The sequence below is a fragment of the Glycine soja genome, chromosome 5 (assembly GCF_004193775.1).
Source record: "Glycine soja cultivar W05 chromosome 5, ASM419377v2, whole genome shotgun sequence".
Lineage (NCBI taxonomy): Eukaryota > Viridiplantae > Streptophyta > Magnoliopsida > Fabales > Fabaceae > Glycine > Glycine soja.
This window is the reverse complement of record NC_041006.1, coordinates 8105694-8118868: the sequence shown is the minus strand read 5'-3', so window position 1 is coordinate 8118868 and position 13175 is coordinate 8105694. Positions and strand designations below refer to the sequence as shown.

Below are 13175 nucleotides of genomic sequence, written 5' to 3'. Positions count from 1 at the left end.
AATATATTTATCCAATTTTCTAGTTACCCTTTTAAAATAAATTATAATTTTATTATTTTTTTGTCATTTTACATTTTTCAACTACTTTAATATTTAGTTTTATCAAACATTTATAGTTTAATATGTTAGTTTTTCATTTTCATAGCTGAAAGGTAAAAAAACTATCTTATTAAATTATAAGTGTTTCATAAAACTAATTATAAAAGTAGCAGAAAAATATAAAATGACATAAAAATAATAAAATTATAATTGATTTAAAAAAAAGATAACTATGAAATTGGATAAATATAGTGAGGATAAAAAGTTAGAAACTAAGATATATTTATTAAAATTTAAACTGAGTAAAATATTTTAAAAATTCAAATATCAAAAATTATTCTTATAAATTATAAAATGTAAATTTAATACTTATTCAAGAAACGAAAAACTAAGTTAGTTTCTTGTGTAAGGACAAATAGATTATTTACAAGCATTCTACTAATACACTTTTTAATATTTTCCTTCTTCTTGTATTATAAGTTAAAAAATAAAAAACCACAAATAAAGTTCATCAAATATGAAATGAAATTTACAATTTTTTAAATATTTAATTTTTTTTAATTTCAAATTGACTGAGATTTTAGCATTAAAAAAATAAATTTAATTGACGTCTTCAATTTTTAAAAAAGTATTAGAAAAACTATTTCAATTTTACTCTCTAATAAATGTTATTGTCTTTTTTTAATGCAAAATGTTATTGTCTTAAAACACTTATAAAACATAAAAACTAAAAAAAAAAAACAAAGTTGAGATATTTCAATAAAATTATTTAACAAATTATTTTATTTTAATGTTTTCTCTAATACATAAAAAAACCTTAAATATCATAGATTAATAAATAATAAAAAATTATATATTAAAATATAAAAATTATTCAATCACAACTCATCGTATATAATAAATTTATTGACTTATAAGTATCTTACAATAATTTAAAAGATAATACATAATTGGATGACATTATAAAATTATTTTATATTATTATATATTAAACTTTTAATAATTTTTTCATTTTTATGATTTAATCATGAAAAATTATTTAATTTTAACCTTTACATTTTATAAAAATAACAGTATAATTTTAATTTATCACCTGATTAAAGACTAAAAATGAACAAATGCTAGAGAAAATAAATTTGTTTCATGCACGATAGCTTATTTTTTTATGAAAAAAAGAAAGAACCGCGAATTGTTTTAGAAAATAATAATAAAAAAATCAAATCCCATCTCTTTTTCTTTCTACCTTACGTGCTGTCTTCTTCCTCCTTCTTTCCTTCACCAGCACCATTCAAATCGAAATTCAAACCCATTCAACCCTCCAAACCCTAATCCCAAGTAATTATCAGCTTAATCAACCCCAAAATCCGATCCAATTAATGAAGCCATGAAATTATAGTAATTAGTAATTAATCAACGGTTCCCGGTTTCTGCAAATCACACACAGCGATGCCGAGCGTGGCCGTGAAACTCTACAGCGTGTTTTTCAAGTTTCTCTTAAAGCACCGTTTGCAGAACCGGATCCAAGCACCGCCCGAAGACTCCGACTCTTTCGGCGTCACGACCCGACCCGACGAATCGGTGGCTCCGGCCAACCCTTCATTCTCCGACGGCGTTGCCACCAAAGACATTCACATCGACCCCTTAACCTCTCTCTCCATTCGAATTTTCCTTCCCGATTCCGCGCTCGAGCCTAATTCCAAACCTAGCTCCAAACCCGAACCCGGATCGGCGAACCCCAAAACGGCGTCGTTAAGCAGGCTGAGGCGCAACAGCTACGAGCCGGCGATTTTCTTGCCGCGGGAGGAGGAGCGGCGGAACAGCGTCGGCGATGTCGGCGCGTACCGGGGGTACGCGCCGGCGCCTTCGGGGGAAGGTCGCCGGAAAAAGTTGCCGGTGGTTCTACAGTTCCATGGTGGGGGGTGGGTGACCGGGAGCAACGATTCGGTGGCGAACGACGTGTTCTGCCGGCGGATCGCGAGGCTCTGTGAGGCGGTGGTGGTGGCGGTGGGGTACCGGCTGGCGCCAGAGAATCGGTACCCGGCGGCGTTCGAGGACGGGATGAAGGTGCTGAATTGGCTGGCGAAGCAGGCGAATTTGGCGGAGTGTAGTAAGTTGATGGGGGGTAGGAGGTTGGAGGGCCAGCACAAGCATATTGTGGGTTCCTTTGGGGCATCAATGGTTGAGCCTTGGTTGGCTGCTCATGGAAATCCTTCAAGGTTGAAACTTGCACTTTTTTTGGTTTGATTTATGTGCTTATGTTAGTGTTGTAGGTTGGTCTCATGAGAAATGCTAGCAACACTCTTTTGAATATATTCAAATTTTTGAAAATTCCAAAATCATGTGGGACTTAATGAGCTTTATTCATGATTTTTGTAGTTTCCAATAAATTTTAAGTAGTAGTAAAGAGAATATTTGAAGTGTGCTATCTCTCTTCTTGATTTTTTTTATACATTTCATAGTTTTGGATTGGGGGTGATGCCCTTGATTGTCTGTTTTAAATGTAGGTAGTGATTAGAGAGTGAGCATTAAGGTAGCAAATTGGTGAAGGGATTCAGGTAGGAGGTGACAGGCTGGGTAGTGAGTAGGGTTTTTTGAATTTGATTGCAGCAAGTTTGGGTTGGAATTTTCAATCGGATGTTGATTGCAATTGAACTAGTGACTGACTTAGGTCTCGTTTGGTTAAACTTCTCCTTTAGTATTTATAGAAGGAAAAAGAAGATAAACTAAATTATGTATCTCCTATAAGTTAAAAACAACTTATATATACACTTCAACTTTAATAGAAGCGTTTTCATCTAAATTGTCCGGAAGTTGAGGTTCATAAGTTGATTTTAACATATGGGAGAAGTTTAATTCATTTTTTCCTTTTGTTTTCTTCTCCTGTAAGGGCTTTTGAAGAAGTTTATCTAAGCAGGACCTTGGTCTTGGCTAGGAAGACGTCTTTAGAGTTATTCTTGCCCATTGTTTTACTTGTTTGATTTAGTCACATTTTAGGGAAGTAGGAGATATAAGGTTGGCTGGATGGTGAAGGGAGAAGGGAGGGGATGAGAGGTCGCAGTTTCGATTTCCTCTGCTAACAAAAACTAACAAACTAACAACTAATATTTGCCGATTAAAAAAAAATTTTAGGGAAGTTTCAGATTTGAAGCAATAATATATGTTCAGCCTCATTTTACTGGCTAATTAGTTACCCTCTTGAGTGTTCTTGGATAAAATCACATTGGCATTCTGTTATGTGGGATGAAATTCATTTTTTTTGGGGTGTAGAAGTCATGACATGTTGCTTTAATTAATATGGTTGTTGGAATTCATCACATTCTCCTAATTTAAGTATTTAGGTTTTAATGAAATGGAATTTCTTGCTTGGGTATGGTTGTTTTGCCACCATTTCCTTTGTAGAATAACACATTTGCCCATCCCACTTGCCAAACTGGAGTTGATTGGTGTCTATATGAGTTAGCTTCATTTTTCATCTTCTCCAATGACATGAGATCATTTGCTTTTAGATTGGGTCTGTAGCTCATCAGCTCAGTTCTTATAACAAAACACAAAGGCTTTGAGATATAGGAGTTAAAGTGATGATGGCATGAAGAATATTCTTCTGGTGGATGGCACTTGATGGCAGCACAGGTCATCCTGCACTCTAGGATGGGAAAATTTGAGGATTTTGACGATAAAGGAAAAAGGAATGGTGGACACAAGGTGCTTAAGCACTAGTTTATGTGAACCTTTTTATCCTTGGACTTGGTCTTTTTTGGTTTCAGTCAGATGTTTTCTTTACTATTTTATTATCAGTACCAGATTCCAGTTTTTTTTTTCTTTTTTTTTTCCCTTCTAATTTCCAAATTTTATTTCGTTTTATTTACTATATGTAAATTAATTAATAGCATTCTGGTAGACCCAGCCAACCTTTTTGAACTTATTTGAGTTTTGAATTTTTTTAAGACATTTGAAAGGTACAGGAGGAATTTGTGTAGATCTATTCCTAGTTAATGCTAGTTTAATCCTATTCATGGACGCAGAGCTGAAATTAACAATCAACTACTACTATATTGATTAGACTGCATGGGCTTGTAATGAAACCTAATGTAATGCTTCACATGAAGTTTCTGCCATTTTGTCATTTGGAGGGTTCTCTACGAACCATTTTGGAGTCTTATCTTTCTGGGTCATTTTTACTTGCTGTTCTAATGCTCAGTTTCTTCTTAGTTTTGGCTAAGAATCTCATATCTTGTTTAATCTTTTCTACTTGTCTGTCTGCAATCCTTCCTCAACTTTCTCTCTCTAAACAGATTTCTTGGGTGTCTTTCTTTAACAACCCATGAAACTTGGTTAGTGAATCAGTCTTATTCTGCCTAACTTCCTCATTAATATTCACTTGTGTTTTAATTTTTCTTGAAAATAGAATTTTTCAAGTAGTATATTATTTTTTGGAGCATATATTAGGCAATTGGCATCTAGGTACGTTGGGTCAATTAAGAGGATGCTTGTTTGACTTGATTATTGTATCATCTATGATGTTGCAAAGATTTTATATATTTCCTTTGGACATGAACATATATATATATATATATATATATATATATTGTAATGCTCTGCCTCTTCGAAACTGGTCTTGTTTAAAAGCAAAAAAAAAAAAAAGTTGAAGGGTATCACTTTGTAGATGTTGTCTTTTACCATAATTTTTTTCTTGTCAGGAGTTAAGTACACCATTAGTTCAACACTTAACCTTTTATTTTTTTCTTTGATATTGAATCAGGTGTGTTCTTCTTGGCGTGAGTTGCGGTGCAAATATTGCAGACCATGTGGCTCGAAAAGCTGTAGAAGCAGGCAAACTTCTGGACCCTGTCAAGGTGGTGGCACAGGTCCTGATGTATCCATTTTTTATTGGAAGTGTGCCCACTCGTTCTGAAATAAAGTTGGCAAATTCTTACTTTTACGACAAGGCCATGTGTATGCTAGCATGGAAACTATTCCTACCTGAGAAAGAGTTTAGCCTAGATCATCCAGCCGCCAATCCTCTAGCCCCAGATCACAGTCCTCCTTTAAAGAAGATGCCTCCAACATTGACAGTGGTGGCAGACCATGACTGGATGAGGGACCGCGCCATTGCCTATTCAGAGGAGCTAAGGAAGGTGAATGTTGATGCACCTGTTTATGAGTATAAAGATGCAGTCCATGAATTTGCAACACTTGACGTACTTCTCAAAAGCCCCCAGGCCCAGGTTTGTGCCGAGGACATTGCCATCTGGGTCAAGAAATATATTTCGCTTCGAGGTCATGAATTCTCTTATTGAGCAGTATTTAAGATGATGGTTCAGTGAGAAAATCTTTTCCTCATCTTTGAAATCATCTTTAGGTCATTCTTTTACATGATTTGTTTTGGTGGTTTACAAGGTCCTGCTGTCCTTCTTGTTGATTGGTTCCACGTTCCCTCCACCTGTCAGTTCTTGTTGTAAGATAGAGTTGTTTGAGAGCGGATTAGTTGAGCTAGAGAGAGATTCATTCACCTCCATGCACACTGCATTTGGAAGCCCCTGTTCCATTTTTTTCTTGTGTATTTTGATGTAATATTTCTCATGATATATTTGTTGATCTATTCTTTTAGCATTAGGGTCATCGATCATGCAGTCTCCAATCTATTCTGCTCTCTGCAACTTTTGGAGTAGTGGAGTTCATAGTTAATTAATTTTGTACAAGAGACCACTTCGTTGTGCTTCGTATCATTAAGATTTCAGATTAAATAAACAATTTCCCATAAGATACCTTTCATAGATGGTCTCTAGGATGAAGATATAGAGTTTCTTTAATAATATTAGCCAAAAGCTAAAGCCGATTTTGCTTAGTTCTTTGTAGATATTGGAAGCACTTTGAGGGAATGGGAGCCACCACTCTGACCCTGTGGGGAGTATGGACCAGGGTTCATGAACCTGTAAGATCTTCTGGGCTTATTTGGATAGGTGGCATCTCTGCTGACTGACCTGTAACCATGAGTTCACCAGAAAGTAACTATGGTTGCAGGAAAAGTGTCTTGTTACTTTCGAAAGTCAAGCAGTGTTACGAAACAAGGGAAGAGAAACGGTTGTACATTATGTATCATATGACATATTTTACACCTTGTTTGAGGAGGGGGCAAAATATATATAGTGTGTTGAATTATGTTTGTGTTGTTTTATTATCATAAATATATCTTAAAAATTGTGGAAAAAAGTTCCTCTAACATGGTATTATTACTAAATTAAGTTAGAATATGTTTACAAACTTTAGTAAATTAAATTTACTTAAAATTTAGTAAATCAAGGAAAAATATATCTTTGCTCACTTTAAAGATAACATAATGAAAACGAAAACAAACCGAATGAGAGAGAATTTATATAAATTTTAAGTGTAATATATTTATATGAGAAAAATATTATATATTGATAATGTAAAAAGTTTTACATAATTATTTAAATCATAATTCATAATGTATAATAATTTTTTTAATTTTTAAAATAATTATTTTAAAATAAATCAAATGAAGATTTATGATTATATGACAGTGTAAAATTGATTTGCACGATTAATACATAAACATTAAATTCTATTTATATTTATATACAAATATCTAGGATGAATTACATCATATTAATGAGTTAAATAATGTGATAAAACAGTTAAATTTTGTTAGATGATAATGTAAAAATGTTTGATATAAATAACAATGAATATGATTTAATAACGAATAACACATATTTTAAATGTTTAACTTGTATATTATGTAGTAATTGATATTTACTTTAGGGAATGTATATGTACATGTATGTGTGTTTTTGAAAGATAAAAGACAATATTTTATTAATGAAAGCACAAGAATGTGCAAGAACTTATCAGCACAATACAAAAGAGTTTATGTCAAAACAAGTGCTATCAGCATAATACAGGGACTATTTATATAATTTCATTATTTATTTTTTGCTATTGTATAATTTAATTACTTTAAGGATTATTTAGGAGAGATGATAATATTTGAAAGACCAAATTGAAGGTTTACTTAGTTACTATTTATATTAATTTGTTCGTCTATTATATTTATCGGAAATATTGCATTTGTCATTTTATTAATTGTAGTATATAAGTGTATGAGAGTCACGTCGAATTCGGAGAGAAGAAATGAAAAAACAAACAACATAACATAAATCCAAATAAGTTATTTATAAACACTTCAAAAGGGATCATAGATATACAAATTTATTTTATTAAATTTTAATTTATTTTCATAAGCTAATTCAACTAATTTATAATTTTAGCAACAACTTTATTATTTTATCTTTTTATCTTACTAATTTTCTTGAAATTGCTTTTAGCATTTTTTTCAATTTAGAATTATAAAGAAGGATATTTATTCTTGTTATTTCAAAATAATATTATTCAAAAAATTAAACAATAAAAAATTATTTAATTAAGTTACTATTTTTTGCTAAGAAAGAAGAAATATTATAAAATAAAATAAAACAACTACGATAAATTATTAAAGATAAATTTAAACAACTAAACTTTTATATATATATATATATATATATATATATATAAAAGAATGATGATTTTATGTGAGAATGTGAATGCTTAATATCAGTCATTAGATTAAAACGAAAGATCTAAATTAAAATATTTTAAATTTAAATTAAAAACTCATTTAATCATAAAATCTTTATAAAATTAGTCAAATAAAAAAAATCAAATATTTTAAAGATTTAATTAATGTCAAGATTGTCACCCATCGCCCCAATCACCACCGCTATGAACATGACATCGTTGTCGATACCAACATGACCGTCGCTATTGCCATCACCACTGCCACCACCTAGCCACCACCACTGCCGGTGGTGGTGGCGATAGTAACAACGCTCATGTTGATGATGACGATGATGGTCAAGATGATGATTATAGCGACGGTAGCAACAGTAACAATGACGATCATGTTAATAACAACAGTAATCATGACAGTAACAACAACAACATTCATGTTGATAGTGACGACGGTGATTACAGTGAGACAGTTGTAGTGAAAACAATCATGAAAGTGATGATGATCATAACGATGATAGTCATTATCATATGATATGTCTTATATATATGTATATATACTATTAAATATATTTATCAGTTAGTTTATTAACTTATTTCACTAAATACTTTTAATTCAATCATTTAATTTATAAGTTTTTAATTTTTCAATTCCTATCTTCTAGCTTATAAATTATAAATTTTCACCTAATTTATAAATTATTTTTGCCAAACACGAGACGTATAAAGTGACTTGTCTTTCTTTCTTTTTTTTTAATTGAAACAACAAATTTAACTAGATAAGGAAATTAATGAAAGACTTTTGATTACGGAGTTTGAATTACATTATGCTTTTTGTATTAATTCTTTTGATATAAAAATTACTATATATTCTTAAAAAGATAAATTTTGCTCTCAACTATTTTTTGTTTTTGAGTTTTAGCTTTTAATCTTTGAAGAAAATTGCCTTTTACCGATTCTACATGAAAGTCGTTATCTCGTGATGCTTTTGATTTGATATTATGCAAGTCCTTGAACCTTCCTCTCGAATGCAACGGATTTTGTGGCGCATGGCATATACAACTTACACTTATTTCGGCTTCACACTCGTTCACCCAGCCTTCACTATATATATATATATATATATAGCTATAAGCATGTTTGCAAATTGCCATTGCACCTTGATCTTATATATTGACTACCTTATACTGCCCTCTTTTCTCTGTGTCAGTTAAACCAGAAGAGAGATCATGGGACAGAAGATCAAGATTGGCATCAATGGTACTCTAATAATGCCATTTTCTTTTTCTTTTTTTCAGCACTTTTGGATTTGTGTGTCAAACTTTGTTGTTGTTTTTGTACCTTAATGATATGCAACGTTTGTGTGTGTGCACTTGCTTGTGATGATGAAGGATTTGGAAGGATTGGCCGTTTGGTCGCCAGGGTGGCACTGCAGAGAGACGACGTGGAGCTTGTTGCTGTTAATGATCCTTTCATCACAACTGATTACATGGTACAATAATATATTTGTGTAGTTCATGTGGGATTGGTGATGATGTTCTTTTTTCTTCTTTTTTTATCATTTAATTGTGCATTGTAGTAGTTGAACATGCATGGATCTTGCTAATGTGATGTTTAATTTCATCATGTTTGTTGGAAAATTCCACCTGGCGGGTCTCAATTAATGTTTTTTTTTTTTAATATTAGCAGTGGGACTCGAATTTTGGTATTAGGGATTTACAACAATCTATAAACTGAGCAAGATCTCTTTGATTTATTGGTGTATGTTTTAAATATCTCTTGCAAAACTTCACTTAATTTCAATTAATTTTAAGATAAAATCTAACATAATATTATAATAATAATGGTCCATATTTGTGCATTGCATTAGAAAGTCTCGCCGTGCCTATCTCCATGCCGATTGGTTCTAAAGATGAAATCCGACAATGCTAATTTGATTACTTTGGTCAAATAAAAAAGCACACGTATGTGATCATAGACTAGAGATAATATCTTATTTTGTTTGATAAAGGTGTTGTAAAAAATGAGTACGGGTAAATATACGAGAATACCAGTTTGTCCAAATATGTACTATTTTATTGGGATTGAAAATTGCAATCTAGGAAGATTCGTTTGTTTCAAATTTGATTTGCAATGTGTTCATTCCAGTAATCAAACATTAATGAGGTTTGCCCATTAAGAAATTTGGAATTGTTTCCTGCAGACTTATATGTTCAAGTATGATACTGTTCATGGCAAATTCAAAAACTGTGAGATTAAGATTAAGGACAGTAAAACCCTTCTCCTTGGTAGTAGCCCGGTTACTGTTTTTGGCATCAGGTACAGTTTAATTTTATATGTTAAGTAAATTGGATGTGGATACAATTTGATTAACACCATGAAGCAATTTCTCAGGCTAAAATGGTTTTCTTATTTTATTAGGAACCCGGAGGAAATTCCATGGGGTGAGGCTGGAGCTGATTATGTTGTTGAGTCCACTGGAGTTTTCACTGATAAAGACAAGGCAGCTGCCCACTTGAAGGTTTGTCTTTAAGATTTCACATCATATGATGTTGTGAATCAATTATAAATGTGATTGCTACTACCCATATTTGGTGTCTAGTGAAAAAGTGAAGGGCAAAATTTTGTGAATAATATTTTGGTAAGCTTCGTTTTTAGAGTATGTTTAATTTCACGTTAACTAATCTAAAATTACATTGAAATATTAGCTAACGTTATCTTAGGTAAATCTTTCCAGGTTTGATTTCTCGTCGAAGAATTAATTTGAGTTAGAAACAATTTGTGTAACTTTCACATTGGATAAAAAATCTTATACTAAGTTTTACTAATGAATGACTTTGCTTTTGGTGGGATTTTAAATTTTAAGAAGGCTATTTTTATACACTCTGTCTTCACATTTTCTACTACGGTTATTTTAATCTTCACATTTTATACTATGCCTTAAAAGTTAAAACACTTCTGGTCTTTGGTCTTTTCTCCTCATTTTTGGTCATGTACACTGATATTAGGGTGGCGCAAAGAAGGTTATTATTTCTGCCCCAAGCAAGGATGCCCCAATGTTTGTTGTTGGTGTCAATGAGAAGGAATATAAGTCTGATATCACTGTCGTTTCTAATGCTAGCTGCACAACCAACTGTCTTGCTCCACTTGCAAAGGTAGTTTTTCCTATAGTAGGTTTAAGTTGAAAAAGATTCTCATTATGCAGAGAAAAACAACATCTCAATTAAGTGACCTTGTTGAAATATATTCAGGTTATACATGACAAATTTGGTATCCTTGAAGGCCTCATGAGCACCGTTCACTCTATGACTGGTAAGTGTGTAATGTTTTGCAATCCTTTTGGCTTCACATGATTCACTATTTAATTGACATGCCTTTCTATGTTACACAGCCACTCAAAAGACTGTTGATGGACCATCAATGAAGGACTGGAGAGGTGGAAGAGCTGCTTCTTGTAACATCATTCCTAGTAGCACTGGAGCTGCTAAGGTATCTAGCATATGTGAATACATGCACATCCCTTTCTCTCATTGTTCATGTGATTTCAAGTTTTAGTTGCTTTAAGGGATAGTTGACCTTGGAACAGATAGGTAGATATAACAAGCAAACATGTGAATGCAAGTCATGTTATCCGATCATTGTATTGTAATATTTACTAAACTATGTTCCTTTTAATTTCCCAATTTTTATTATCTTTAGATGTATATTATTGTGTATCCACACAAGTTCTTGGAAATAACTGTGTGCCTATTTTGGAACTGTTCAGGCTGTTGGTAAGGTGTTGCCATCCCTTAATAATAAGTTGACAGGAATGTCTTTCAGAGTTCCAACTGTAGATGTTTCAGTGGTTGATCTCACTGTTAGACTTGAGAAGGGAGCCAGTTATGATGAGATTAAAGCTGCTGTCAAGTGAGTATAAACTGTTTTTTCTAGCTAAGGGATAAGGATGTTCTGTTTACTTTTTAAGATGTAATTACTATAATGAATGAAGTCCTCATCTCATGTCCTCAATTTTTTTTTTCACAGGGAGGCATCTGAGGGAAGTATGAAAGGAATCCTTGGTTACACAGAGGATGATGTTGTGTCTACTGATTTTGTGGGTGACAACAGGTGATGATGCTTCTAGTTATTAAATTAGTATGCCACCATCATGCATTGTGCACCTAATATGGCCAATTGTTTGGTTTTAGCTTAGGAAGAACAATGTAGCAATTAGGATTGACAATTAGATCATGTGCCTGAGTCTATTGGTTAGATTATGTTACTAATGTTTGGAGCTTATGTTAATATTGCTATAGCATGTCATTTTCCATCAACAAGGCTTTAGTGTGGTGTAGCTTACCATGTGATCCATTATATGCTGGCAGGTCAAGTATTTTTGATGCAAAGGCTGGAATTTCATTGAACAACAATTTTGTGAAACTTGTCTCTTGGTATGACAATGAATGGGGCTACAGGTAAAACAAACTTCTACGCCTTTTCATTTTATTTTCACTTAAGTGGTTATAGTCTTTTTCTTTTTTGTCAAAATCTCCAGGCAGCAAGAAGCAAAACTACACTCACTAAGATATGTAAAAACAACATAAACTGTCGATGGAAAAAAAGTTGCAGCTACTACTATTAGATAACTAATTCCCTATAGAACTATCTATTTTTTTTTTTTACACTTACAGAACTATTTTAGTTTGTACAATCTCATCTTTGCATGCAACTAAGCACCCTTTTATGTTTGAGTTCAGTTATGCATTATTTAATCTTGTGCCAAAAGATAAAAGTAACACACATCCTTGGAGTAGAACTCTAGGCTATGCCATCAAGTTCTCGCGGTGGAAATGATTTCTAACTCCTACTTTCACTTTCAATGTTTTACTTTCTTCTTTGCAGCACACGTGTGGTTGACTTGATTCGACACATGGCCTCAGTCTAAAGAGCTACAAGGATTTTTTCCCAAATCCCATGCCTTTCAGCATTCAGCTTATTTGCTCTATGATTATAAAGTAGTATTTGGAATAATGTAGTAAAAATACAAGAAGTGATGTCTGTCCCTCACTCGGGATATCCTTTACTTTTGACAAATTTTGTTATTAGATTTCTTCCTGTCAAGGATAGTCTTAACTAGTAATTGGTAGGTTATCGTTTTCTATATTGGCATCAAATTTTGAGAGACTTTACTCGGTGATATCTATATTAATAATACATTAATATTTCTTTTAACAGCTGTGATGCATTCTTTTTGTTGTATTTGGTTGAGTATTTCAAAAGGCTGAAGTCCCTCATGCTTGGTTTTAGATGTTTTGAAGCCTATAAATCACCTTGCGTTTTGAGCTTACAAACAAGCCAGGAAGAGGTAGTATATTGCAAACCTGCCAATATGTCTCCCAATGAGCATTTAACAAGTCCAACTCAAATAGTTTACATTTGCATAATGAAAATAACAACTTTTCAAAACAAATGATAATTGAATAACAATTAGACTTTGAAATCTTAAAAACATAAAAAAATCCCATTATCCTGACTTTTTAGTAGTAGATAGATAGTACTCTTACTCTATACATAATCATTCTAGTTTC

At 32.5% G+C, this 13175-nt stretch overlaps 2 protein-coding genes across 4 annotated transcripts; both read left to right on the top strand.

Moving 5' to 3' along the window:
• Positions 1-1272: 1272 nt before the first annotated feature.
• LOC114412273 (probable carboxylesterase 11) lies at positions 1273-6198 on the top strand. Of its 3 annotated transcripts, none has more exons than XM_028376099.1 (3): positions 1273-2255; positions 4799-5264; positions 5896-6198. In XM_028376099.1, exons 1-3 carry the CDS (start codon positions 1486-1488, stop codon positions 5911-5913), a joined length of 1254 nt encoding a protein of 417 aa, XP_028231900.1. In that variant the 5' UTR covers positions 1273-1485; the 3' UTR covers positions 5914-6198. The 3 variants fall into 3 exon arrangements, with proteins under 3 accessions (XP_028231900.1, XP_028231899.1, XP_028231898.1); XM_028376098.1 differs by having other exon boundaries at positions 5886-6198; XM_028376097.1 differs by having other exon boundaries at positions 4799-6198.
• A 2401-nt stretch (positions 6199-8599) lies between these two features.
• On the top strand, positions 8600-12819 carry LOC114412272 (glyceraldehyde-3-phosphate dehydrogenase, cytosolic-like). The gene is made up of 11 exons (XM_028376096.1): positions 8600-8865; positions 8997-9097; positions 9809-9924; positions 10027-10126; positions 10614-10760; positions 10857-10917; positions 10997-11094; positions 11372-11514; positions 11632-11715; positions 11973-12062; positions 12490-12819. Exons 1-11 carry the CDS (start codon positions 8835-8837, stop codon positions 12530-12532), a joined length of 1014 nt encoding a protein of 337 aa, XP_028231897.1. The 5' UTR covers positions 8600-8834; the 3' UTR covers positions 12533-12819.
• The last annotated feature ends 356 nt before the right edge of the window (positions 12820-13175 follow it).